General features: G+C 49.0%; 2 protein-coding genes across 2 annotated transcripts in view; both read left to right on the top strand.

Moving 5' to 3' along the window:
- The window catches only part of PRMT5 (protein arginine methyltransferase 5), a 19,888-nt gene extending 14,689 nt beyond the window's left edge, over positions 1-5,199 (top strand). The window contains exons 11-17 of the mRNA XM_048517503.1: positions 313-435; positions 1,417-1,592; positions 2,089-2,198; positions 3,104-3,197; positions 3,687-3,803; positions 3,888-3,952; positions 4,828-5,199. Coding sequence (XP_048373460.1) covers positions 313-435; positions 1,417-1,592; positions 2,089-2,198; positions 3,104-3,197; positions 3,687-3,803; positions 3,888-3,952; positions 4,828-4,980 — 838 coding nt within the window. The 3' untranslated portion in view covers positions 4,981-5,199. The remainder of the gene's footprint in view (positions 1-312; positions 436-1,416; positions 1,593-2,088; positions 2,199-3,103; positions 3,198-3,686; positions 3,804-3,887; positions 3,953-4,827) is intronic.
- A 1,430-nt stretch (positions 5,200-6,629) lies between these two features.
- Positions 6,630-22,236, top strand: RBM23 (RNA binding motif protein 23). Its single transcript, XM_048517529.1, is given in 18 exon segments — positions 6,630-6,809; positions 11,401-11,528; positions 11,622-11,702; positions 13,990-14,037; positions 14,156-14,226; positions 14,324-14,374; positions 14,839-15,024; positions 15,451-15,504; positions 15,601-15,718; positions 16,922-17,074; positions 17,835-17,972; positions 18,072-18,137; positions 18,227-18,253; positions 18,255-18,416; positions 18,418-18,457; positions 19,831-19,932; positions 20,782-20,866; positions 21,344-22,236. Coding segments are annotated over 17 exon segments (1,422 nt in total). The 5' UTR covers positions 6,630-6,809; positions 11,401-11,492; the 3' UTR covers positions 21,348-22,236.
- The last annotated feature ends 695 nt before the right edge of the window (positions 22,237-22,931 follow it).

Below are 22,931 nucleotides of genomic sequence, written 5' to 3'. Positions count from 1 at the left end.
CTCCTCCTCCTCCTCCTCCTCTTCTTCTTCTTTTTCTTCTTCTTCTTCTTCTTCTTCTTCTTCTTCTTCTTCTTCTTCTTCTTCTTCTTCTTCTTCTTCTTCTTCTTCTTCTTCTTCTTCTTCTTCTTCAGTATGTGGATGGGCTTGAATTTGTTCTGATGCGTTCCCTGTAGCAACATCTGCAGCGTTCTCTGTGCGAGCTGTGAATTTAAGCTGCGGCGTCCAGCTCAGCTAGAAAACAGGCTTTGGAAATGGCCTTCCCTCCTCAGTTTCTCCTTCTCCTTTATTTTCTCCCACCCCTCCGACCCACAGGGTTGTCATGGTGCTGGGGGCAGGGCGGGGCCCCCTGGTGAACGCCTCGCTGCGAGCTGCTCGGCAGGCCAGCCGGCACATCAAGATTTACGCCGTGGAGAAGAACCCCAACGCCGTCGTGACGTAAGCCCTTTCCCTTTCGCCAGTGTCCCTTTCTGTTTCATGTGACTCTGCTTTTCTAGGGAGGAGGACAAGGGAAGTTGAGACAAAACCTGGGGAGGCCTCTAGTCCAGTGGTGGGATCCAAAAATTTTAATAACAGGTTCCGATGATGGTGGGATTCAAACAGTGGCGCCGCCGCACACACGCACCTCCAGTCCCTATTGGGCAGGGAGGTTGCTTTAGTAACCCCTTCTCGGCACTCAGAAAAAATTAGTAACCACTTCTAGAGAAGTGGTGAGAACTGGTTGGATCCCACCTCTGCTCTAGTCTCTCCTTGTGAGGAAAGGGAGGCAGATTTGGGAGTCTCGTTGCCCTCTGCAGTCCAGAGCGACCTTGACATGTAAGGATAAAGGTCCCACTTCCATAATAATTATCGCTGTTTCTTGATCATTTTGTAATGGATGAAATTGTCTTGTCAGGCTTGTCAGGAGCAGCAGTGGCGTAGGAGGTTAAGAGCTTGTGTGTCTAATCTGGGGGAACCGGGTTTGATTCCCAGCTCTGCCGCCTGAGCTGTGGAGGCTTATCTGGGGAATTCAGATTAGCCTGTGCACTCCCACACACGCCAGCTGGGTGACCTAGGGCTAGTCACAGCTCTTCGGAGCTCTCTCAGCCCCACCCACCTCACAGGGTGTTTGTTGTGAGGGGGGAAGGGCAAGGAGATTGTAAGCCCCTTTGAGTCTCCTGCAGGAGAGAAAGGGGGGATATAAATCCAAACTCTTCTTCTTCTTCTTCTTCTTATGCATTTAGTCATCTATTCACAAAGTAAGTCAGGAGAGTCACCAAAGCAGGGCATCCCATAAGCAAGGCGTTAGGAGTGTAGAAGTTGGGAACCAACCAGAATGAAGTACAGGCAAAACTCTTGGTGGGGGCTTTGCTGTTGTTGGAGGGAGGAATCCTTTTCCCCCCAGAGCCCTGACTAATTGTCTCTCTCTCCTTCCTCCAGGTTGGAGAGCTGGCAGTATGAGGAATGGGGGTCCCAAGTGACAGTGGTCTCCAGTGACATGCGGGAATGGGAGGCGCCCGAGAAGGCAGACCTGATGGTCTCGGAACTTCTGGGCTCCTTTGCGGATAACGAGCTGTCCCCAGAGTGTCTGGATGGGGCACAGCACTGTCTCAGAGGTGAGGCTGAAAAGTTGGGCCCCTCAGAGGGTGTCTGAAAACAGTGGTGGGAAGAACATCAAAGGCCTGTCCAGTCTTGGGGGGGGATCTTCTGAAGAAGTCACCATTTTGTACTCCCCCAAGTGGCGTGGGTCAGTAGAGCTTGCAGGCTTTGCAGAAGTCCAGCATGGTGTAGCGTGGGGGAGAACTAATCTAATCTGGAGAACCGGGTTTGATTCCCTGCTGCTCCGCACGAGTGGGGGCCTTTATTCTGGTGAACCAGGTTCACCACTCCTCCACATGCAGCCTGCTGGGTGATCCCGGGCCTGTCACGGTTTTCTCAGAACTCTCTCAGCCCAATCTACCGCACAAGGTGTCTGTTGTGGGACGGAGAAGGGAAGGTGATTGTAAGCCGCTTTGAGACTCCTTGAAGGTAGAAAAAAGCAGGGTATAAAACCCAGCTCTTCTTCTTATTCCCCCTGATTTTTTTTCCTTTCTCCCCCATCTCCAAATACAGAGGGGGGCGTGAGCATCCCCTGCGATTATACCTCCTTCCTGGGCCCAATCTCGTCCTCAAAACTGTATAATGAAGTACGTGCCTGTCGGGAGAAAGACCGTGACCCGGAGGTGAGACCCAGACTCTCTGATATTCCTGGTGGAGTGCTTCCAGACCTATGTAATAACTCTGCGCAAACAAAAAGGCAGAATTATATTCCAGTAAGGGAGGGGGAGAGCGAGGCCCTTAGACGGAAAACCGTAGTTACTGTTGAAGCAGCGGATTTACTCGGAGTAGACCACCTTGTAGGATGCAATGTAGACCAAATCCAAATCCAAAACCTTTATTAGGCATAAAACCGGAGTGTGTCATGAATTCCAAATACAGTAAAAAGATCATTATTGCACAACTTGCAGTACACAGCGTAAAAATGTAGCAACAGCTTCAGAGATTTCAGCATTAGAGTTATTTAGAAGCTTAGCCGTTTTTATCTTATCAGAAAGGAGCATAAATCCTGTTGGTAACACAGTTCTCAAATCAGTTCTGATGTTGTTGTATTTTGAACAGTGAAGCAGAATATGAGAAAGTGAATCAGTTGTATTATAGACAAAAACTGATAGACACACACAGTCACATGTGCAGTTCTATTTTATTGCTATCTCCTAACAAAGTGATTCGCCAGACCACAGGTGTTTTTAGGCACACATCACACTGCTGTCTGTGCTAACTATATACGAAAGTGGTACCAATCAGGTGCCCTCGCCTTATCAGGCTTGCACACGGTACAAGCTGTGCACTCGGTCCTAATCTGCACACGGCACCCGTTAAGGAGGGTCCAGCTGTCATTTAGATTTTGCTCATCTAAACATTTACACATGTTCTGACAGTTACCTCAACCGTATGTTGGGGAAAAGGAACCACGACTTTTTTAATGGAATGAGAAGTAGATTCCTTGTTATTCATGGGTGATGGATCTTACATGGGTTTCATAATCACGCATCTCTTGCGGTTGTTATCCCTGTCTGTCTTTCTCCAGGCTCAGTTTGAAATGCCTTATGTCGTCCGGCTCCACAATTTCCACCAGTTATCGCCCCCGCAAGCTTGCTTTTCCTTCAAACACCCCAACCCAGGTAGGGAATGAGATGCTGGAACGTCTTCATGTAACAGAGAGTAGAGCACTGACTAATCTGTGGGTGAGGAGATCACTAACCGCACCCTTCTTATATGAGCCCTTGGTTGGTGTCCCATCTAATGTAATGGTGTAACACAGACGTGGGCATTATATGGCCCGGGGGCCACATCTAGCCCGCCGGATGACCCTGACTGGCCCCCCTGCCTTGCTGGGGAGCGAGGCGCCTTTGAAAGCCCTGCAGAAGCTGGTTGCCTTGGCTGCCGGCTTCTGCGGGGCTTTCAAAAGCGCCTTGCCCCCCTGCCTTTTGGCCCGGCCCTCCACAATATTTTCTGTTTCTTATGCGGCCCCATAGAAAAAATAATTGCCCACCCCTGGTGTAACATAATGTCACTCAGTGTGGTAGTTCTTCCACTTTCTCTTAAGAGGGCAGGATTTGGCCTAGCCTGGGTTATGACACCATTTCCCTTCTCTCCATCCTCCCCAATAGACCCTGTCAAAGACAACAACCGCTACCAGATGTTGGAGTTCCAGGTGGATGTGAACACCGTGCTTCATGGTTTTGCTGGTTACTTTGAGACCACACTCTATGGGGACATCACTCTTAGTAAGTCCAGGGGAACGAAGTGGGCCTTCTCCAGGTTTGGGCCACGTGCCTCTTTCAATAACTCTTCCCCATCCATCCTTCTAGGTATTCGGCCTGAGACTCATTCGCCTGGCATGTTTTCCTGGTTCCCTATTTTCTTCCCCATCAAGGTCAGTGGTCCCTAAAAACCCTGTGCGGTATCGTGCCACCCATGTTGGGAATCCTGGTTCTGGGAGATTAGGAGTCTGCACCCAAGGTGCATCGAAAGAGAACACAGAAATTTTAGCTTACAGTTTTTCAGGAACAAAGTAGCTTGGGGGAATACCCAATGTGATTCTCGCTAACACTTTCCCTGGCATCAGGGTTGTCATCTCCCTCTGGCAACTGGCGGGTGCTTCATGGGCGTGGGGCTGGGATAGCAATCCATACTTGCAGTGCAATGACATTACTTCCAGGTTTACGCCAGGAGCACTGGTAGCATCATGCCTAGATTATTATTATTATTATTATTATTATTATTATTATTATTATTATTATTATTATTATTATTATTATTATTATTTCAATTTGATAGACCGGCCTACCCCCGAAGGGCTCTAGCACTCTTCTCCAAAAACTATGGTTTCTATGGCATGATGACATCACTTTCAGGTGAACTGAGGGATGCTCTAGCACAGTGGTGGCGAACTTATGACACTCCAGATGTTCATGGACTACAATTCCCATCCATGAACATCTGGGGTGCCATAGGTTCACCTCCACTGCTCTAGCATTTCCCTCCCAAAAAAACCCTAAATGCCAGAGGTGGTGAGTGCTCTATGGCTGTTGGCCATTGGTGATTTGATCGGCTGCAGAATGATATTGTCTGAGAGCTCAGGAAAGAGGCTGGGTTCGTACTGGGCTTCCTGTTGGTTATGAGATCTGCTGCAGGATGGGAAACTGTGGCAACACAAGCTCTGGAGCGATGGTGTAGCACACAGTTTTCGAGGGTTGGTTTGTAGGCCGGCAGGTGGGCTCTGTACTACTGCCAGTTTTCTTCCTGCAGCAACCCCTGAGTGTCCAAGCCGGAGAGTGCGTCAGGGTGGCCTTCTGGCGTTGCAGCAACTCCAAGAAAGTCTGGTACGAGTGGGCCGTGGTTACCCCTACGTGTTCCGTCATCCACAACCCCACAGGACGTTCCTACACCATTGGACTGTGAACAGGAGCCCTGTTGGTTCCCCCTAATGGAGTTGTCTTTACTTCTGCTGTTGAAAAGAAAAAAAGCCTGTTACACTGGGAATAGTGCCAGAGACTGAATTTTTTTTTCTCAAATAAAGGCACAGAGAGTCCAGTGTTTGTGGGGTGGAGGGACGTTCCTCTGAAGTTTCTCCTTCTGCTTTTCTGGTCTGTGAAATTTCAATAAAATCACTGAAACTTGCACGTGGATCGGCTGGCTGCAAGGCATTGGCTGTGGGTGTTTGTGTGACAAAGTGGTATGGTGTTATAGAACTGGAGATTCCCCCCAAAAAATTATTCACGCTTTCTGAAACTAGAGATTCTGTTTAGTTGTCATGACTTAATCATTCTGTGTAATCATTTTTAGTTAATGGTCTTCATGGGCAGGGAATAAATATACCGGGGGGGGGGGGGAATGGAAGCCCCTGCAGAGAGAACTTCAGGCTATAAATGAAGGAAATGTAAATAGGTGCATAGATGTGACAGGAGAGATGTGAGGGACTCTGCAAAACAGACTGAAAACTTGAGTATCTCAAGTTGACTTAAGGAAGAGGAGGAGGAGGAGTTTGGATTGATATCCCCTTTTCTCTCCTGCAGGAGACTCAAAGGGGCTTACAATCTCCTTGCCCTTCCCCCCTCACAACAAACACCCTGTGAGGTGGGTGGGGCTGAGAGAGCTCCGAGAAGCTGTGACTAGCCCAAGGTCACCCAGCTGGCGTGTGTGGGAGTGCCCAGGCTAATCTGAATTCCCCAGATAAGCCTCCACAGCTCAGGCTGGGAATCAAACCCGGTTCCTCCAGATTAGATACACGAGCTCTTAACCTCCTATGCCATTATTAAGGGTATTAATGCAGGGTACTAATGGTATTAATATTAAGGGTATTAATGCAGAACAGTGGCTTTAGACATCAGCAGCACTGACTGGCGTTGGCATGAGTGGAAGCCATCTTCGATTATGGACAGTTCTGTTGTTGGACTTTTGGAACTTTGGGGGTGGGGGTCAGACTAGGTCGGTGGCGACAAGGCCCAGCCTAAGCAAGAATGGCTGCTGTTGCCATGGAAACCGCACAGGCCGTGGTGGAGACGAAGCTGGCTGACCTTCGACCCCAGGCTATAAAGAGGCCTTCCTCCCCGGCCACAACAACAACAACAAAAGAACCAGTCAGAGCTCGGCATGCACGCTAAGGAGCTGTCCAATCGGAACTAGGTGCTGGCCGCATTCCCCGCCCTCTTCCCTTTGACAAAGTTAGAAGGAAGCTGGCGGCTTCTCGGCCCCGTCCTTTAGAGACGGTAGCCAATCAAAATCTCCGCAAGTGAATAATACGCCTTCTATTTTTCCGCGTTTCCGTCAGTTTGGCCAATCAGGAGCAAGGACTTTAAGTAGCTTCCACCTCCGTCTTCCACCCATTGGGTTTCCACTTGAAGGCACGGAAAGAAAGAAAACCCCGATGTCCCGCCTTTCCGAAGCATATGTCCAATAATCATCGCCGTTGCAAATAGAAAATTCCACTTTCTATGCGGAACTTGCCCAATTGGCACCCAAGTCTTATGACTCCGCCCTCCCTCTTTCCCCCTCTTCTTTCTTAGCCAATCAGTCGTGTCAAATCTCCCCCTCCCTCGTTTCCCGCGCATGCGCGCTAAGACCCTCGCGAGGCAAAGGAGGCGAAGGGAGGGGGAAGGTTCTGGAGGGAGAAGTGTCCGCCGCCATCTTAGCGTCGCTGCTGCGGCCGCGTCTGAAAAGAGAGCGAAGGACTCGGAACCCGTCCCGGGACAAAACGCCTGCCGGAGTTTAACGGCCGAAGGGAGAGGGAGGTGGGTTCGTCTCCTTGAGAAGCGGGCCTGAGGAGGCGCCGGGCCGAGTGTGGGGGTGACGTCACGGCCACTGCGGTGACGTCAACGGGAGGGGCCCCTGGAGCTCCCGAGGGTTCTAAAAGCGCGGCGCGGGGGCCCTGATTGACGAGGAGCAGCTGCGGCTTTGAGATGGGCAGGGGGCGGGGCCCTGGTTTGGGGGCGGGGCTTCCGTCTTCTAGGTACCTATGTCTATTTCCACTGATCCCCTTTTTGTTCCCCTTTGTTGGGGGGAGGGGTGGGTCGACTATAGGCGGGTTTTATATCGTGGGGGGGAGAAGAGATGAAAGCCTTGTATTAATAAGGTTGGGAACAAGATGGTGTCTTGGGGGGGGGGGTGCTGCTGAATATGGCGGGGAGTGTGTGAGCTCTTCCCTTCTCTTATAGTAGGGTGTGGGATATATATGAGATTTCCCCTAAGAGCCAGCTGGGGTTCACAGAGCTGGGGTGGGGGGTGGCAGGAGAAGTTGTGTTTATCTGAATACTGCTAGGCCAGTGGTTCCCAACCTTTTTCACTTGTGTACCCCTTGGCCACCCATTTCTCTAAAATGGTACCCCCCTATTCGCAAATCCATTATGTAATTGTGTGTGTGTGTGTGTTTTCCCTAAGGCTCTTGTGTACCCCTAGGTACATGCGTTCCCCAGGTTGGGAACCACTGTTGTAGTCCATAATTACGTTGCCCTTCCTTGTGTTGCAGAGTCCACAGAAGTTGCTGTTTGGTTGGTTCGGTGTGTTTTGAACTGAGAAACAATTGCCTCCTTGCCCCTAGCTCTTAGTGAGAAGCCTTTTGCCTGACAGGCAAGCGGGTCACGTAGTTTGTGTTCAGTAGGCCATGGTGAAGATGCAGGATTAGAAAGGTCAGATCAGGGAGCGGGCTGGGAGGAGGAGCAGAGCTCCCTGATGGGGTTGTGTAGGGCACAACTGGTAGAACGGCTTGACCTCACGCAGGCTCACCTTCCTTTGGGATTACTTAGCTGGTTGGGCGTTTGCAAACGTTTTGGGTGATGTTAGGAAATGCCTGTACTTGAAGAATCATTTTGAGGTATTGCCAGAGTTTGGGGGGGGGAGAGATAAATAGCTGCAAATTCAGTAAGTGAACTATAAATTGAATAAGTAGTAAGAATAGGACCATAGTTGGATAGAATCGTAGTTGGAAGAGACCACAAGGGCCAGCCAGTCCAACCCACTGCCATTCAGGAATACACAGTCAAGGCACTTCTGACAGATGTCCATCCAGCCTCTGTTTAAAAGCCTCCAAAGAAAGAGACTCCACCATACTCCCAAGCAGCATATTCCACTGTTGAACAGGAAGTTCTTCCTGATGTTTAGGTGGAATCTCTTTTCCTTCCCCTTGAACCCATTACTCCTGGTCTTAGTCTCTGGAGCAGCAGAAACATGCTTGGTCCACCTTCAACATGCCATCCCTTCAAATATTTAAATGTGGCTATCATGTCATGCCAACAGGCAAATGAACAACATTTAGGCTGGTTGGTTGTCGGTCTTAAGAGGGTTTACCGAGTTTTTGTAAGGTGGCCTAACAAGGTGAAACTGACAACTTAAATTAAACAGCATACCCAATGCTTCAGGGGTAGCATACAGTGGTTTGGAATGAAAGGTATTTTTCCATGTGGTGAACAGGTGCTAGGGTAGAAAGATTACATATTAAAATAAGTTGTTTTTTAGCAGGAAAATTAGAACTATCTAGATTGGTGCAAAAAACAACTTCTGGCTGGTGGAACGGATCCCTGCGTTTGGGCTTTTGAAAACTTTTCTTGTGGGAATTATTTTTGTTTCATATGTCAGAGTGTGTGGGAGCATGTGAAACCAGAATGGGTTCTTGGTTAGAGCTGAATTATCTGTTCTCATCTTTTAAAGGTTCAAGGGACACTTTTTATAATCTTTAGATAATAATAAAGGTTTCTGCTGTATCTTGAGTCAGAGAGCAGGACAACTTCTGTGTCTTCCCATCTCCAGAACATTAAACTTTTTGGCCTGGATGGCTGTAAAGGCAGCTTCTGTGCATCTTTTCTTTGTGATACAAAAGACCAACATCTTATTGGCATACAGCTGTATCCATAAATTGGCCAAGCCTTCATGAGACAAGGCTCACTGTATCCCCCAGAAGATCATATAGGTCACTGGTGGCGAACCTATGATGCTCCAGATGTTCATTGACTACAATTCCCATCAGCCCCTGCCAGCATGGGATTTGTAGTCCATGAACATCTGGAGTGCCATAGGTTCACCACCACAGATATAGGTTAAGGGAACCCAAATCCAGGAATTTCATCAAAAATAGTCAAATGTACTTAACTTGCACCATCTTGGATATTATTTGAAGTATTTAGGACACAAAAGTGTGCATTGGGGATCAAAAAATTAAGGACAGGGGGATTTGGATGTGTTTTGCAGTCAAGGAGAGCTTTGTAGGTCATTCCTGGCCACTGGGAACATTCTGCATGGCCACTTCCAGGTTCTGGTTCTTGTGCTTTCCTATGTATCCATGCCTCTGTAGAATGATGATTTGAAGCTTGTGGTTGAGAAGGAGAATATGGCCCTCTGTTCTGCAGTCTGCGAGGTATCCATTTCTGGATGCTGTTGCCTGCTCTCTCTGCTTGCGTGAGTCATTAGAAGGTGGGAAGTTCCTTCCTGATGTGTCTCCTTCGATAAATGTTCAGCTGTTGCTCTAGGAAAATGCTAATGGCAGCATTCTTCAGATGGAGGCAACACTGCATTGGAAACTGCAGGACAAAGAGTGTGGACCGGGGGAAGATTTTTGTAAACGAAGTACAGGAATTGCTTTGTAACATGAGTGGAACATGTTGTGTAGTTCTGGGCACCACAATTCAAGAAGGATATTGACAAGCTGGAACGGATCCAGAGGAGGGCAACCAAAATGGTCAAAGGTCTGGAATCCCTGCCCTACAAAGAGAGACTTAAGGAGCTGGGGATGTTAGTTCAATGAAGAGAAGGTTAAGAGGTGACACGATAGCCACGTTTAGATATTTGAAGGGATGTCATGTTGGTGAGGGAGCAAGTTTGTTTTCTGCTGCTCCAGAGACTAGAACCAGAAGTAATTGGTTCAAGGTGAAGGAAAATAGATTCCACCTAAACATCAGGGAAAAAAAACTTCCTGACAGTAAGGGCTGTTCAACTACCTCAAAGTGTGGTGGAGTCTCTTTCTTTGGAGGTTTTTAAAGAGAGGCTGGATGGCCATCTGTCAAGAGTGCTTTGATTGTGTGTTCCTGCATTGCAGGGGGTTGGACTGGATGGCCCAAGGGGTCTCTTCCAACTCTATGATTCTACGATCAACAACCTTGGTACGTTGTTAAATATGTGTGGTTTCATCTGTGTGGTAAATTTGTGGATTTTTTGAAGGCCGTGCAAAAAGTTCTTGTAAGTCTGTGACAGGTACTGTGGGCAGCTTCTTTCTGCTGAGAGGCTGTGTTAGGGCAGTGGTTCAGAAGCTTGTGCGAGACTTCAGGGAGGGAGAGGATCCTGCAACAGATGGAACCGGAGAAAACCAGAACCTAACCATGGCAGCTGTAAAAATGTAGGGAGCAAAACAGAAGGGAATGGATCTTCTGACCTCAGCATCTGTTGCTTTTATACCTTCCTAGGAGTCAGAGATGCCCCAGGGGAGCAGCAGAGGCGTAGTGGTTAACAGCAGGTGCACTCTAATCTGGAGAATTGGGTTTGATGCCCCGCTCTGCCACTTGAGCTGCGGAGGCTTATCTGGTGAACTAGATTAGCTTGTGCACTCCCAACACACGCCAGCTGGGTGACTTTGGGCTAGTCCAGGGGTCTGCAACCTGCGGCTCTCCAGATGCTCATGGACTACAATTCCCAGCAGCCCCTGCCCAATTGGCCATGGTGGCAGGGGCTGATGGAAATTGTAGTCCATGAACATCTGGAGAGCCGCAGGTTGCAGACCCCTGGGCTAGTCACAGTTCTTTGGAGCTCTCTCAGCCACACCTACCTCACAGGGTGTTTTTTGTGGGGGGGGAGGGAAAGGAGATTGTAAGGCCCTTTGAGTCTCCTTACGGGAGAGAAAGGGGGGATATAAATCCAAACTATTTTTCTTCTACTAGTACTACTACTGCTGAGTGTTAGTATAATACCCCCGTGCAAAGGACCTTGACTCTATGGCAGTGGGGCTATACTGAAGCAGCTGGATGTGAAGATTCCTTTTGTTGATATGTTGATGAAAGTTCTTCAGAAACACAAATACATTCAATTACACATTCATAGCATTAGGACTTCCTGTTGATTGAAGATGGGCATTGATGGCAAAGATTGCCCATGGTAGTCACCTTGTGGCTTTTTCCATACGGTTAAAATCAAGTCGCTATAAGATTCCCTTTGAATGGAAGGATCTTTTATGCTTAATCACTTATGACTTGGATCCTGGTCAGGTTCTAGTTGGCTTGTTAGATTCTAGAATCTATCACTATTTTAGCATCTAGAACGTTGTGTATCCTGGCAACGCGCTTGGTCCACTTCCCTCCTCTTTAGCCTCTTTCTCCGATTCACTCATGTCTCCCTCTTCTCCAGGTCGTGATCGAATTCTCTGCTTGCTGCAAATCCTTCTCCACTAGCAGCTCCTGCATCTCGGGGTGGGGGGAGCCCACCTGTTTGGGCCAGCCATGGATCCGGCGTTCCCCAATCCATCCCAAAACACGGTGAGTAACTCCCCGTGTGCCCTTCCCTTTCCCTTTTGGTGTGGGGAGATCTGTGCATAATTTCCTTTTCCATTTTCTCCCCCCCTCTTGCAGAGTCACGAGGACGGAATGGCCTCGGATGACTTCGACATTGTGATAGAGGCCATGCTGGAGGCCCCGTACAAGAAAGAGGAGGTGAGAATTCAGATCCTCCGACCAGCATTATGCGCTGCCTTTGGGGGGGGAAATTGTAGCCGTGCTACTGACAGTCTCCTTGTCCTTATAGGACAAATCTGAAGAGTATGAAAGAAGTTAATGCTAAAGGGATCCTTCGAAGTAGGGTCAGAGTACATTTTCATGGCTGGGTGATGCCGCCATTCTCTTGATATAGTTCTCGGCTCTTTCTCAGTCTTCCTTCCAGTTTAGAGACACTTTATTTTTTTGGCAAGCCCTGAACCTGTCCAAAGAAAACCACATTTTGCAACCGAGTGAAAACTTGTCAGTATTAAACGCATTAGCTGCACATTCCAATTTTTAAGGGCTTATTTGTCAAGGGTGGTAATTCTAAACTTCTGTTTGGGGATGTTGCATTGGAAATCCCTTGACACAAATATGTGTACAGTTTTGACTCTGCAGAAAACTTTCTGAATTGCTCAATAAGTTCTACGTAGATTGCTTAGTTTTATCTGCATCTGCATTTATGGAGGTTTGGTCCAAAGTCTTGTGAGCAGACCCCTTCTAAGCATTCAGGAAGCAAATTTCTGTACTGGGGCTTTATATTTGTGTGAAATTTTTTCACTTAATGCAGGATTGTTCTGATTGCAATATTTTTTTCTTTAGGTATTTCCAGATAAAGCTGCTTTGGGTTGCTTTTGGTATTTGGGGAAAAGCTGGCTGGGTAACTTGGGTCACTGTCATGGGTGTGTTGGGCAGGTTAAAGGGCGGCTGTAATTTTGTCTCTTCTGCACAATTACAAGGACCCACGAAGACCTGTCCTGTGTCCACTTTGGGAGTTGGCATAAACGGTTTGGGATCTCTTCCTTCAAAATTATAGTACTTTCTTGAGCCTTCTGTTCCTTTATGCCTGCCATGTGTGACAACTTTCTTAAATGAAACCGTTCCCCTCAGTAGAACGCTGAACAATTCTCCCTTCTAGGGAGGATGTATCCCAGAAGTCACGCCATCACGAAACTTTGCTTAGGAACAATAAGTTTTGAATGTGTAAAACTCAAAAGTGCATCCCCCCCCACCCCACCCCCAAGTCATACAGTTTCTGACTGGGTGAACCAACCTTGGCCTGGTTTTCACACTTAACAAGGCAAAGGGTTAGTCTCCCCTGCTGAGGAGCCATGGAAGGTCTGGTGTAGCTTTTCCAATTTAGATGGCAAATAGCTCTGTATGGAGGGAGCAGGGTTCCAGACTTCTGTGCCCAGTTTTCCGCGATACCTTTAACCAGTCCTTTTCTTTGACTTTGCCCCCTTCCTGTGTGTATAAAAAAACAAGACCAAGCTGACGGTCTAAAACCTGTTAATAGGACTCACCAACAGATGCTGGACTTTTCTGTAGAAAGCTTGGCCACGAGAGAGAGAGAGAGAGAGAGAGAGATATTTTCACTGTGGGAGGAAAATTTACACAATTTGAGAATTTGGCGACGGTTGCTTCAGACCTGACTGGCGTGATGATGTCCAGCTCTCAAATTTGTATCCCACCAGCTATTCTTGGAAGTGTGATTTTGGGTTTTTTGTGCAATTTGAAGAAGGAAGGGAAAATGATGGGACAGTAAACCCAGTTGAACACCCCCCCCCCCAAAAAAAATAATCAGCACCTTTGAACACACAGCCTTTTAAAGAAATCAGGCGGCCAACGTGCTGTGACTCGCATAGCCCCAGGTTAGCCTGATTTCATGAGAACTCAGAAGCTAAGCCGAGGCTGCTCCGGTTAGTATTACGACGGGTGACCTCTTAGGAATACCAAGACCCATAATGCAGAGGCAGGCAGTGACAAACCACCTCTGAACATCCCTTTCCTTGGAAAATCCTACGGGGTCGCCGTAAGTCCTCTGTGATCTGATGAGAAATGGTGCCCATGACTTGGATAGCCTCAGGGTACCCTGACCTTGTCAGATCACAGAAGAGGCCTGGCTATTCATCACCAAAGGCAGACGATGGCAAACCACCTCTAAAAGTGTCTCGCCTTGAAACCTTTACAGAGTCGCCATGACTTGATGGCGCAAAGATGCTGTGGTTGCATTGCTGAGGTTGAGGGTTCCTCTTCCCTCCAAACAATTGGCCTCGACTGCTGATAGCTCTGCCCCCAGGTTCCATCAGACGAGTTAGTCTGTGCTCAGCAACTAGTAACTTCTTATGGGATGGGGGTGCCTTTCATTTCCATGGGGTGGGCTGTTGTGGCGTGTGTGGGGGATCTCCCTGTGTGCCTGAATGATCCTCCCCTCCTGGGCCCACCCCTCCTGTGTTTGCTGTAGGCCCAGCCTGGACCATCAAAGTCTCCAACTGACCCCCCTACAGCGCAGGTAACGTATGAGAGTGGTTGGGAGCTGCCAGAGGGAGAAGTGGGCTGGGCTGCAGAACAGAGAAGGGCGGCGGGCGGGGGGTCATGCACTCATGCCTGTGCTCTGCCCGTTTCTCCAGCCCCCTCAGGAGGAACAAGGAAAAGAAGTAAAGAAAGACAGCGCCTCCAGCAGCAGTGGGGAAAGCAGCAGGTGAGGCCGGGGGCTTGTCCGGGTGTCGGTTTCCTCCCCATCTCTTCATGGCGGGATCAGGAGGGGCTAAGCACGGATCTGTTCTTTTCATTCTCAGCAAAAAGAAGAAGAGCCGGAGCCGGAGCAAGAGCCGTGACCACAGACACAGGTAGGGATTACCTGCAAGCCGCTGTGGGGCCCATGCAGGACCAGTCTGCTTCACATCTCTGAAACAGGGCACAGCGCACCTGGGAGACTTGCGGGTTGCTCAGTTTGTGTGTTTATTTCCTGCATATTTATTTCTCACTCATTACCAAAGTCCTTGGGTGGGTACAATCATAAAAGCCCCATAAAAATACAAACTGATAAAAACCACCCTAAAAATCATCTTAATAAGATTAGCTTCTACATTCCTGCTGGGTGACCTTGGGCTAGTCACAGTTCTCTCAGAGCTCTCTCAGCCCCACCTACTTCACAGGGTGCCTGTTGTGGGAACAGGAAGGGAAAGGAGCTTGTAAGTCAGCGGAGAAAGGCAGGGTATAAACCCAAGCTCTACTTCTTCCTCCAATGAGAGGAGAGGCCAAAGCAGTGGTATCCTGCAGTCCCCTCCCAATCACCCGCTCCCCCTTCCAGCCGCAGTCGGGACCGAGACCAGCTTATCGCAGGCGGGCTGCAGCCGGGATCGGGCCAGAGAATGTAATAATGGAGCAGAAGCCGCCATCGGAGCCGCAGCCGAGACCGTAGGCGGGCCAGCCGGTCCCGCAGCAGAGAGCGCCGACGGGACGAGAGAGTGCGCTATCGTAGCCCTCCACCTCCTGGGTAAGGGTCACACAGGGACTGGATGGCAATTATGTGTGGCAGAGGAGATCAGATAATCCCTGCCTTGCCTGTAGCGATCGCATTGACTGGGGAGATCGATCGCACAAGTGTTGAGGCAGCAGGCCGAGCTCCTCGGTCTTTTGTACCCGAACCCCATTCGCAATCTTTTCCTAGAAGCCACAGGTGAAAGACATAAAGAGGCAGTCACCAGTGTCTGAGAATGACTCTGTAGCTCTGTGGTACCACAGGAGTAAGCATGAGACGTAAAGGATCTACTTGGCTTGAACTGCCAGGGACGGGGTGGCAGGTTTCCGGTTTGATGTAACTTGAGCACGCTTGTGTTGTCAAAAACGTCGGCATGCTCTCCTGAGTCTACTCCAACTATATGTGGGGATCTTAAACGGTGTCCTGCTTCTTTCTGTGCAGGAGGCGATTTGGACACAGCCGGAGTCCCTTGTTCAGAGAGAAGAGCCCCCTCCGGTGAGTGCCTGCTTTGATTCCAGGGGGTGGTTGTTAGCCCAAGGGAACGGTGGTCTCCCTTCTCCCAGTTTGACCTCACCTGTCCTGCCCACACAGGGAGCCTTTGGGCAGCCTGAGCCCGGAAGAACGCGATGCCCGCACCGTGTTTTGCATGCAGCTGGCTGCCCGCATCCGCCCCCGTGACCTTGAGGACTTTTTCTCTGCTGTCGGCAAGGTACTCTCCTCTCCTTTCCTTTCTCACTTCCTCGTTCCCCCTACCAGTATAGACCAGTGATGGCGAACCTTTTTGAGACCGAGTGCCCAAATTGCAACCCAAAACCCACTTATTTTTCGCAAAGTGCCAACACAGCAATTTAACCTGAATGCTGAGGTTTCAGTTTAGAAAACTGGTTAGCTCCCTCTTCCTCCTCTTCACCCGGCCGAAAGCAGGGGCCAGCCTGCTCTAGCCTCCAGCAAGTCCCAAGGCGTGACCGCTTCTGTGCCTCTCTAGCATCTCTGCCTCCTCTGCACCACCCCCTCCCCCCGGGCAGCAGCCACCCGGAGCACAGGCACCAGGCCCACCAGCTGAGTTCTCCCTGCTCACCGTGGTGCGTGCACATTGTGTTCAGTGGCCCAGGCCAGCCTAGATGTGTGTGTGTGGTGGGGATGATTTTCCACCCCCCACATGATGAACTCCCCAAAGACGCGCCCACAGAGGGCTCGAGCACCTCTGGCACCCGTGCCATAGGTTCGCCATCACTGGTATAGACTCAGCACCCTCGGTATCACTTTTCTGTTTCACACAGTTCTGGCTAGCTCTAACTTTATCTTTATTAACCTTTAATAGGCATAGATAGATGAAGATTTACACAGACACATTCTGCAGTCTCAAATATAGTTCGGTAGCAAGAAAATAGTCCACATAACTTGATGGTTAACTTCAAGGGATTCAGATCACTTCAGATTTTTTTTTAAAAGAATAGCCAGAGCAAATGACAGTAAATACCCCTACACAGCAATGTAAAAATGCAATCTAATATAAAATTGCAATATAAATAGATCTATTTAGCAAGTTAAAAGCAAAATAATACAGCAGCAATAGGGTATCCCACCATGCATAAATATTAGACAGTGTGTATCAGTTAGATTGGAGAAGATGCCTATCTTTTATAAGAAGTTCTACGTTTGTTTTATGTAGCATATTTGATATTTAAAGATTTAATTCTGTGTCAAATAATAATGAACCAATTTGGTTTAGTGCACTGGTATAGTATATTTAAAAAACACACAGTTAAAAGTAATAAAGTAGGAATAAGTTAGCACTTTAAAATGGTTGGTGGATATAGGCTAGCTCTAACTAAATTTTGAATGATTGCTCGCTTTGGCAAGAAGTTTCTGCAGCTCGTTCTCTGCCTCTCTCACTTGCCTCGCTCTTCAGGTAATGGACGCGGGCGGATCATCTCTGACCGAACTCGCTGCTCAAGTGGGCATTGCTTATGTGGAGTTCTGCGACATCCAGTCTGTGCCGCTGGCTATTGGGTTAACAGGGCAGCGTCTCCTAGGCGTGCCCATCATTGTCCAGGCATCCCAGGTGCGAGAGATGACGTAAAACTCGTGGAATTTGAGGCGAAAAAGTTGGCACATCAGTGACAGTTTTGACACGCACGGGTCTGTTTTTGTGGGGTTTAAATTTTTCTCAAATTAAATTTGATTCCCCGCCCTTTCCCTGCCATAGCTGGTCTCGGGGCCGCTTAGAAACATAACTTAGAATACACGAAAAATCAATTTAAAACAATAATATTTAAGAACAAGAGAATAGTTTGGATTTATGGCCCCTCTTTTTCTCCTGTAAGCAGACTCAAACCCCTCTCCCTTCCTGTCCCCACAACAGACACCTTGTGAGGTAGGTGAGGCTGAGAGATCTAGTCTAGCCTGTAATCGCGGCTTTTCCAGATGTTCATGGACTACACGCACAAGTTTCTCGCCAGCATGGGCCAATTGGCCATGCTGGCAGGGGCTGATGGGAATTGTAGTCCATGAACATCTGGAGAGCCGCAGGTTACAGACCCCTGGACTAGCCCAAGGTCATCCAGCTGGAATGTAGGAGTGGGGCAACAAATCTGATTCACCAGAACCCCATCCCATCATAAAATAAATTACTTTTTGGGTGGAGCAGGGACAAAGTTGGGGACCCAGCAAGATGAAATGGACTCACCTGTGGTTTGATACAGCCATGTAGTCAGGTCAGATTCAGAGGACATTTGTCGGGGAGGGGTGGCTGTTTGCCCAAGAAAGAAATCGCACTGCTTTCTTTGGGCTGTTTCATAATCCTCCTGTGTCCGTGATCCTAGGCGGAGAAGAACCGACTGGCAGCCATGGCCAACAACCTTCAGAAAGGAAGCGGCGGTCCCATGCGACTCTACGTTGGCTCCCTTCACTGCAACATCACCAAAGAGATGCTGCGTGGGATCTTTGAGCCCTTTGGCAAGGTTGGTCACAATGGGAAGCGAAGGGGGTGGGCCTTGAAGTTGGGGGGTGGGGCCTCATTGCTTTCTGATCAACACTTTTCCCCCCTTTCTCCTGTTCAGATTGATAGCATCGTGCTGATGCGTGACCAGGATACTGGACAGTCCAAGGGCTATGGCTTTATCACAGTAAGTGTCCTTTTCTTTCCATGTGCGTGAGGGGTATTTCCTTCTAAAGGTGTACATGCAATATGTGTCTTCTCAAACGCCCTCCCCAGTTTGCAGAGGCAGAGTGTGCCCGTCTGCGCAGTTCTGGAACAGCTAAACGGTGTTTGAGTTACCGGCTTCAATCTACGTGGGTGGGACAAGTCAACTTAAAGGCTGGATCGGACCACACGACAATCACCTTTCCTGATCGGGCGTGGACGAAGCCTGACCGAAATGCCGCTCCTTAATCTCGGGTGCATTCACCAGTTCCCAGTTGCAGCTGATGGCCAAACTGGCAGAAGGTAGAAAGCGAACAAAACAAAACAAAAAAACAGTTTTAATAATATGAACTGGGGAGGCTCCCAAGAGAAACTGAATCATCCCCGTTCCGTATAATATATTTTTTAAAATTCTGCCATCGCCAGAGCAGCGCTGCACGTTGTCAAGCAATAACACTCCATTAAAATCAGCTGGCACTTATCGAGGAAGCTAATCAAGGAAGCGGAAATTGTGAAATAACCTTTGCATGGCTCCTTAACCTGCATAACGTGGCAGTGTGCCACTACTCCGTTTTATTAGCCCACAGCCACGTGCCTGAACCACTTGTGAATAAGAATTGCCTCCCAAGTGAGCAACCAGGAAAAACGGTAGACCAGAAGAGTTAGCTAAGCCTCTCTCTCTTTCAGGTTTAGTATTGCCAATGACTATTATCAGTGCAGTGAATACCAAACTAGCAATTCTTGTGGACCACTTGCTTGTGCAGACTCACAAGGCTCATGTGTCCTTTCGAATCATTCTGGTTTTTAACACTTTCAGGTTGAAAGCAAAATAATGGTGTCTGCAATGAGTTTGCAGAAGTTTGCTGGCCAGGTTGCGCGGCTGTGGTTTGCCATAAATGACAGGTCCCTCTTGATATGCCAACTAAGAACCAGAAAGGAGAAGGGGAGTCAAATTGAATATTTGTTAGCATTTGTTAGCATTTCCTCAAATGGAGGAAGAGAGAAGAAGAAGAGTTTGGATTAATATCCCCCCCCCTTCCTGTAAGTGAGAGAGGGCTGATGGAATCCTCCTTCCCCCCCCCCCCCCCCCCCACACACAACAAACACCCTGTGAGGTGGGTGGGGCTGAGGCTCTGGAAGAACTGTGACTAGCTCCAAGGTCATTTCGAGCTGGCGCAGGTTGGAGCTGCTCTGCCAATCTGGTTCCTACTAGATAAGCCCTCCCACTGCTCAAGTAAGTCAGAGCTGGGAATCAAACCTGCCCTCCAGGATTAGTGTGCACCTGCCCTTGAACCAAGCTACACCATCACGCTGGTTCCAGGTGAGCCAAACCTCCACTTAGAAGTCATTCATTTGCTTCTCAGGGTGTCTGAAGGAATCCTCAGGGAGTTTCATTGTTGCTTCAGGAGCACTTCAGACTCTAGAGTGCTGGATCTGATTTCATCAGCTCCCCTTCCAGCATGGCCAGTTGGCTATGCTGGAAGGGGCTGATGGGAATTGTAGTCCATAACATCTGGAGTGCCAAAGGTTCGCCACCACTGCACTAAGCTATACTAGGGGCAGCTCTGGGCACATTCTAGCGGAGCAACATCACAGATCAATCGTGCATTGATGGAAGGGCCGATATTTGCCAGATGTGCTCACTCTTGTGTTTTTCTCCCCCTCCCCTCTCACAGCAGGCTCCGCGATCCCCCTGTCCACTACGGCTGCGGCCCAGGCTGCCCTGCAGCTCAACGGAGCGATACCCCTGGGAGCACTCAACCCAGCTGCCCTGACAGGTAAGAGGGGGACGGGGGAGGGAGCTGGACTCATTTGGAGGGTTCCCCCCCGAAGAGAGCGCCACAACAGGGCAAACGTACATCCCGCTCGAAGCGCGACTCTTTTGCATAAATCATCTTTAGTGAGGAAAAGCAATGCGAACATCACTGACAGCGATAGGCTGTCCTGGGCAGTAGGTTGAAGAAATCACTCCACTAGTCCTCATGAAGCTGCCATACGCTTAGGTAGGACGTTGGTCTATCCGGCTCAGAACTCTTTTATGTGAATGGTGGCAGCGATATTCCCAGGTGTCTTCCCAGTCGGTTTAACTCCCTTGTTCAGAAGAGAAGAAGAGTTTAGATGTATATCCCTCTTTTCTCTCCTGTAAGGAGACTCAAAGAGGCTGACAATCTTCTTGCCCTTCCCCCCTCACAACAAGCACCCTGTGAGGTAGGTGGGGCTGAGAGCGCTCCGAAAAGCTGTGACTAGCCCAAGGTCACCCAGCTGGCATGTGTGGGAGTGCACAGGCTAATCTGAATTCCCCAGATAAGCCTCCACAGCTCAGGCGACAGAGCAGGGAGTCAAACCTGGTTCCTCCGGATTGGAATGCACCTGCTCTTAACCACTACGCCACTGCTGCTGTTAAGCAGAAACGTTGGGAAATGCATTTGGGGTCTTCAGCGTGTCAAGTGTTTGATTCTGCCAGGTGGATGACTCCCTTAAAAGAGCAGTGCTAGTGGAACCTGGATCTTCAGCTCGCAGAGGGTTTGTCCTGCTACTGGGTGCCTTAACTGGGTGTCACGCTCTTAAGGCAGACTGTTCACCATTGTCCAAGCAGTCTCAGCCATACCTGTCTCTCCCTTCCGCAGCTCTGAGTCCAGCGCTGAATCTGGCTTCACAGACGTTGGCCTCACAATGCTTCCAGCTTTCGGGCCTCTTCACCCCCCAGACAATGTGAGTTAGCTGAACCACTGAGGCCAGGTGCGGTATTTTGCAGGGGGTGGGAGGTTATGGGCCCAGAGGTCGCCTCTGTCCGTGCACGAGAACAGAAGACAAGAACTTGACTGCTGGGCTTTCATTTATTTAAAACGTATGCTGGCCACCTTTCTTTCCGAAGGAGCTCAAGAGAGACTTACAATATAGATAAAATAAATAAAATAACAGTATATTAAGATCAGACTTTAAAAAACCCAAAATTCAAAACCCACAATTTTGGACTGTTAGTAAAATTAATCAAACGAGGTCCTTAAATAAAACCATCTTCAACTGGTTTCTAAAGATTGATTCTTAAAATCGGTTGTTTACATTTTGAGGGGATATGATTTCTCTAGGGTTTGCGTAGTTTAGAAGGTGGCCCAGCCGGACGGTTGTAGAACAGAGAGCCGCCCCGTTGTCCCTTTCTAAACCCTCCTCTGTCTCTTGGTTCTGCAGGTAACGCAACCTGGTTTCCCCTCGCCCTCCCTTTTTCTCCCACGGAGCTCGGAGGGAAATGACCATCTCCACCCCATCACCCCTTACCACCCGCGTTGGATACAAGGCAGGGGAAACGGACTCTGAAGGAAAACCTGGGGGGCCCCCTTCTCAAGTGAACTGATTTTATTCCAACTTCCTGCCCACCAGGTGCTGGGGGGGGTGTTGGCATTTCCTCTCCCCAGCTCTGGAACCATAATTGGAAGGGGGCGTTCCCCCCCACCCCCCAGCCTGGACCCCTTCAGAGGGACCCCGGGGGGGATCCATCCTGACCCCCAAACAAGGATTTTGCAGCATCTCTTCTTTACTTTATGCCTCCTGGCGGAGCCCGGTAGGGCCGTGGTGTTGGGATCTAATTTGCCATTTCTCTTCTTCCCCCCCGCCCCCTTCCTCTCTTCACTTTCTGATGGTGTGTGGTGGGTATCTGCCCAGATGCCTTTTAGAAATGTCTCATTTGCAAGGTGGGAGGGGGGTGTAAATAAGAGGGGAAGGAACGGGGAGGAGCGAGAACCAGCGATTGGTTGGAAAGGGGGGGTCCAGAGGGGATACCCTTCCCTTTGCAGGCCGTGTTTTGTTATCCCCTGTAAATCTGTACTGGGCACATACAGTGTGGGGATGATCTCATTCCTCTCTTTCCTGGCCCCGTCCTCTTTTTCTTGGGTCTGTACCCTCTTCTTGGTGTTCCTGTTACTTCCTGCTGCACCCTCCCCTCCTAAGTCTCTCAGACCACCTTTTCCCTCCCCTCCCCCCAACCTTTAAAGGTGTATTTTGGTTTTCTTTCTTTTTATCTGTCTCGACTTATTTTATTTTTTTTGCTTATAAATGAATAATAAAAGTCACCAAAAGTAGTCACACACGTGTCTCGTTTTTTTCAATGGGTTGCAATCAGTCGGGGACCCCGGGTTCGATAGGAGTGGAGTCAGCATGGATATGTAGCTTAGAATCATAGAGTTGGAAGAGGCCACAAGGGCCATCCAGTCCACCCTCCTGCCATGCAGGAAGACACAATCAAAGCACCTCTGACAGATGGCCACCCAGCCTCTCTTTAAAAACCTCCAAGGAACGAGACTCCACCACCTTCCGAGGCAGCGTATTCCGCTGTCAAACATCCCTTAACGCCAGGAAATTCTTCCTAATGTTTAGATGGAATCTCTTTTTCTGCTGTTTGAATCCATTACTCCTTGTCCTAGTCTCTGGAGCAGCAGAAAACAAGCTTGCTTCTTCCCTTCAAATATTTAAACCTGGCTATCATGTCACCCCTTAACCTTCTCTTCTGAAGACTAAACATAGCCTAAGTCGCTCCTCTTAGGGCAGGGAATCCAACATTTTACCATTTTGGTTGCCCTCCTTTGCACCTATTCTGGCTTGTCAATATCCTTCTTGATTTGTGGTGCCCAGAACTGGACACAATATTACAGGTGGGCTCGCAGGGTACACCTGAGAAGTGTTGGAACAGGTGCTGGAGGGTGGTCTTTCATTTGTCGTGCTCTTCCATTAGTGATTCCAAAATGGCTGACATCCACGTCCTCTTTATTTTCTGCCGAGGGCA

This window comes from Sphaerodactylus townsendi, linkage group LG15, assembly GCF_021028975.2.
Source record: "Sphaerodactylus townsendi isolate TG3544 linkage group LG15, MPM_Stown_v2.3, whole genome shotgun sequence".
NCBI classification, from domain to species: domain Eukaryota; kingdom Metazoa; phylum Chordata; class Lepidosauria; order Squamata; family Sphaerodactylidae; genus Sphaerodactylus; species Sphaerodactylus townsendi.
This window is presented reverse-complemented; position numbering and strand designations above follow the sequence as displayed.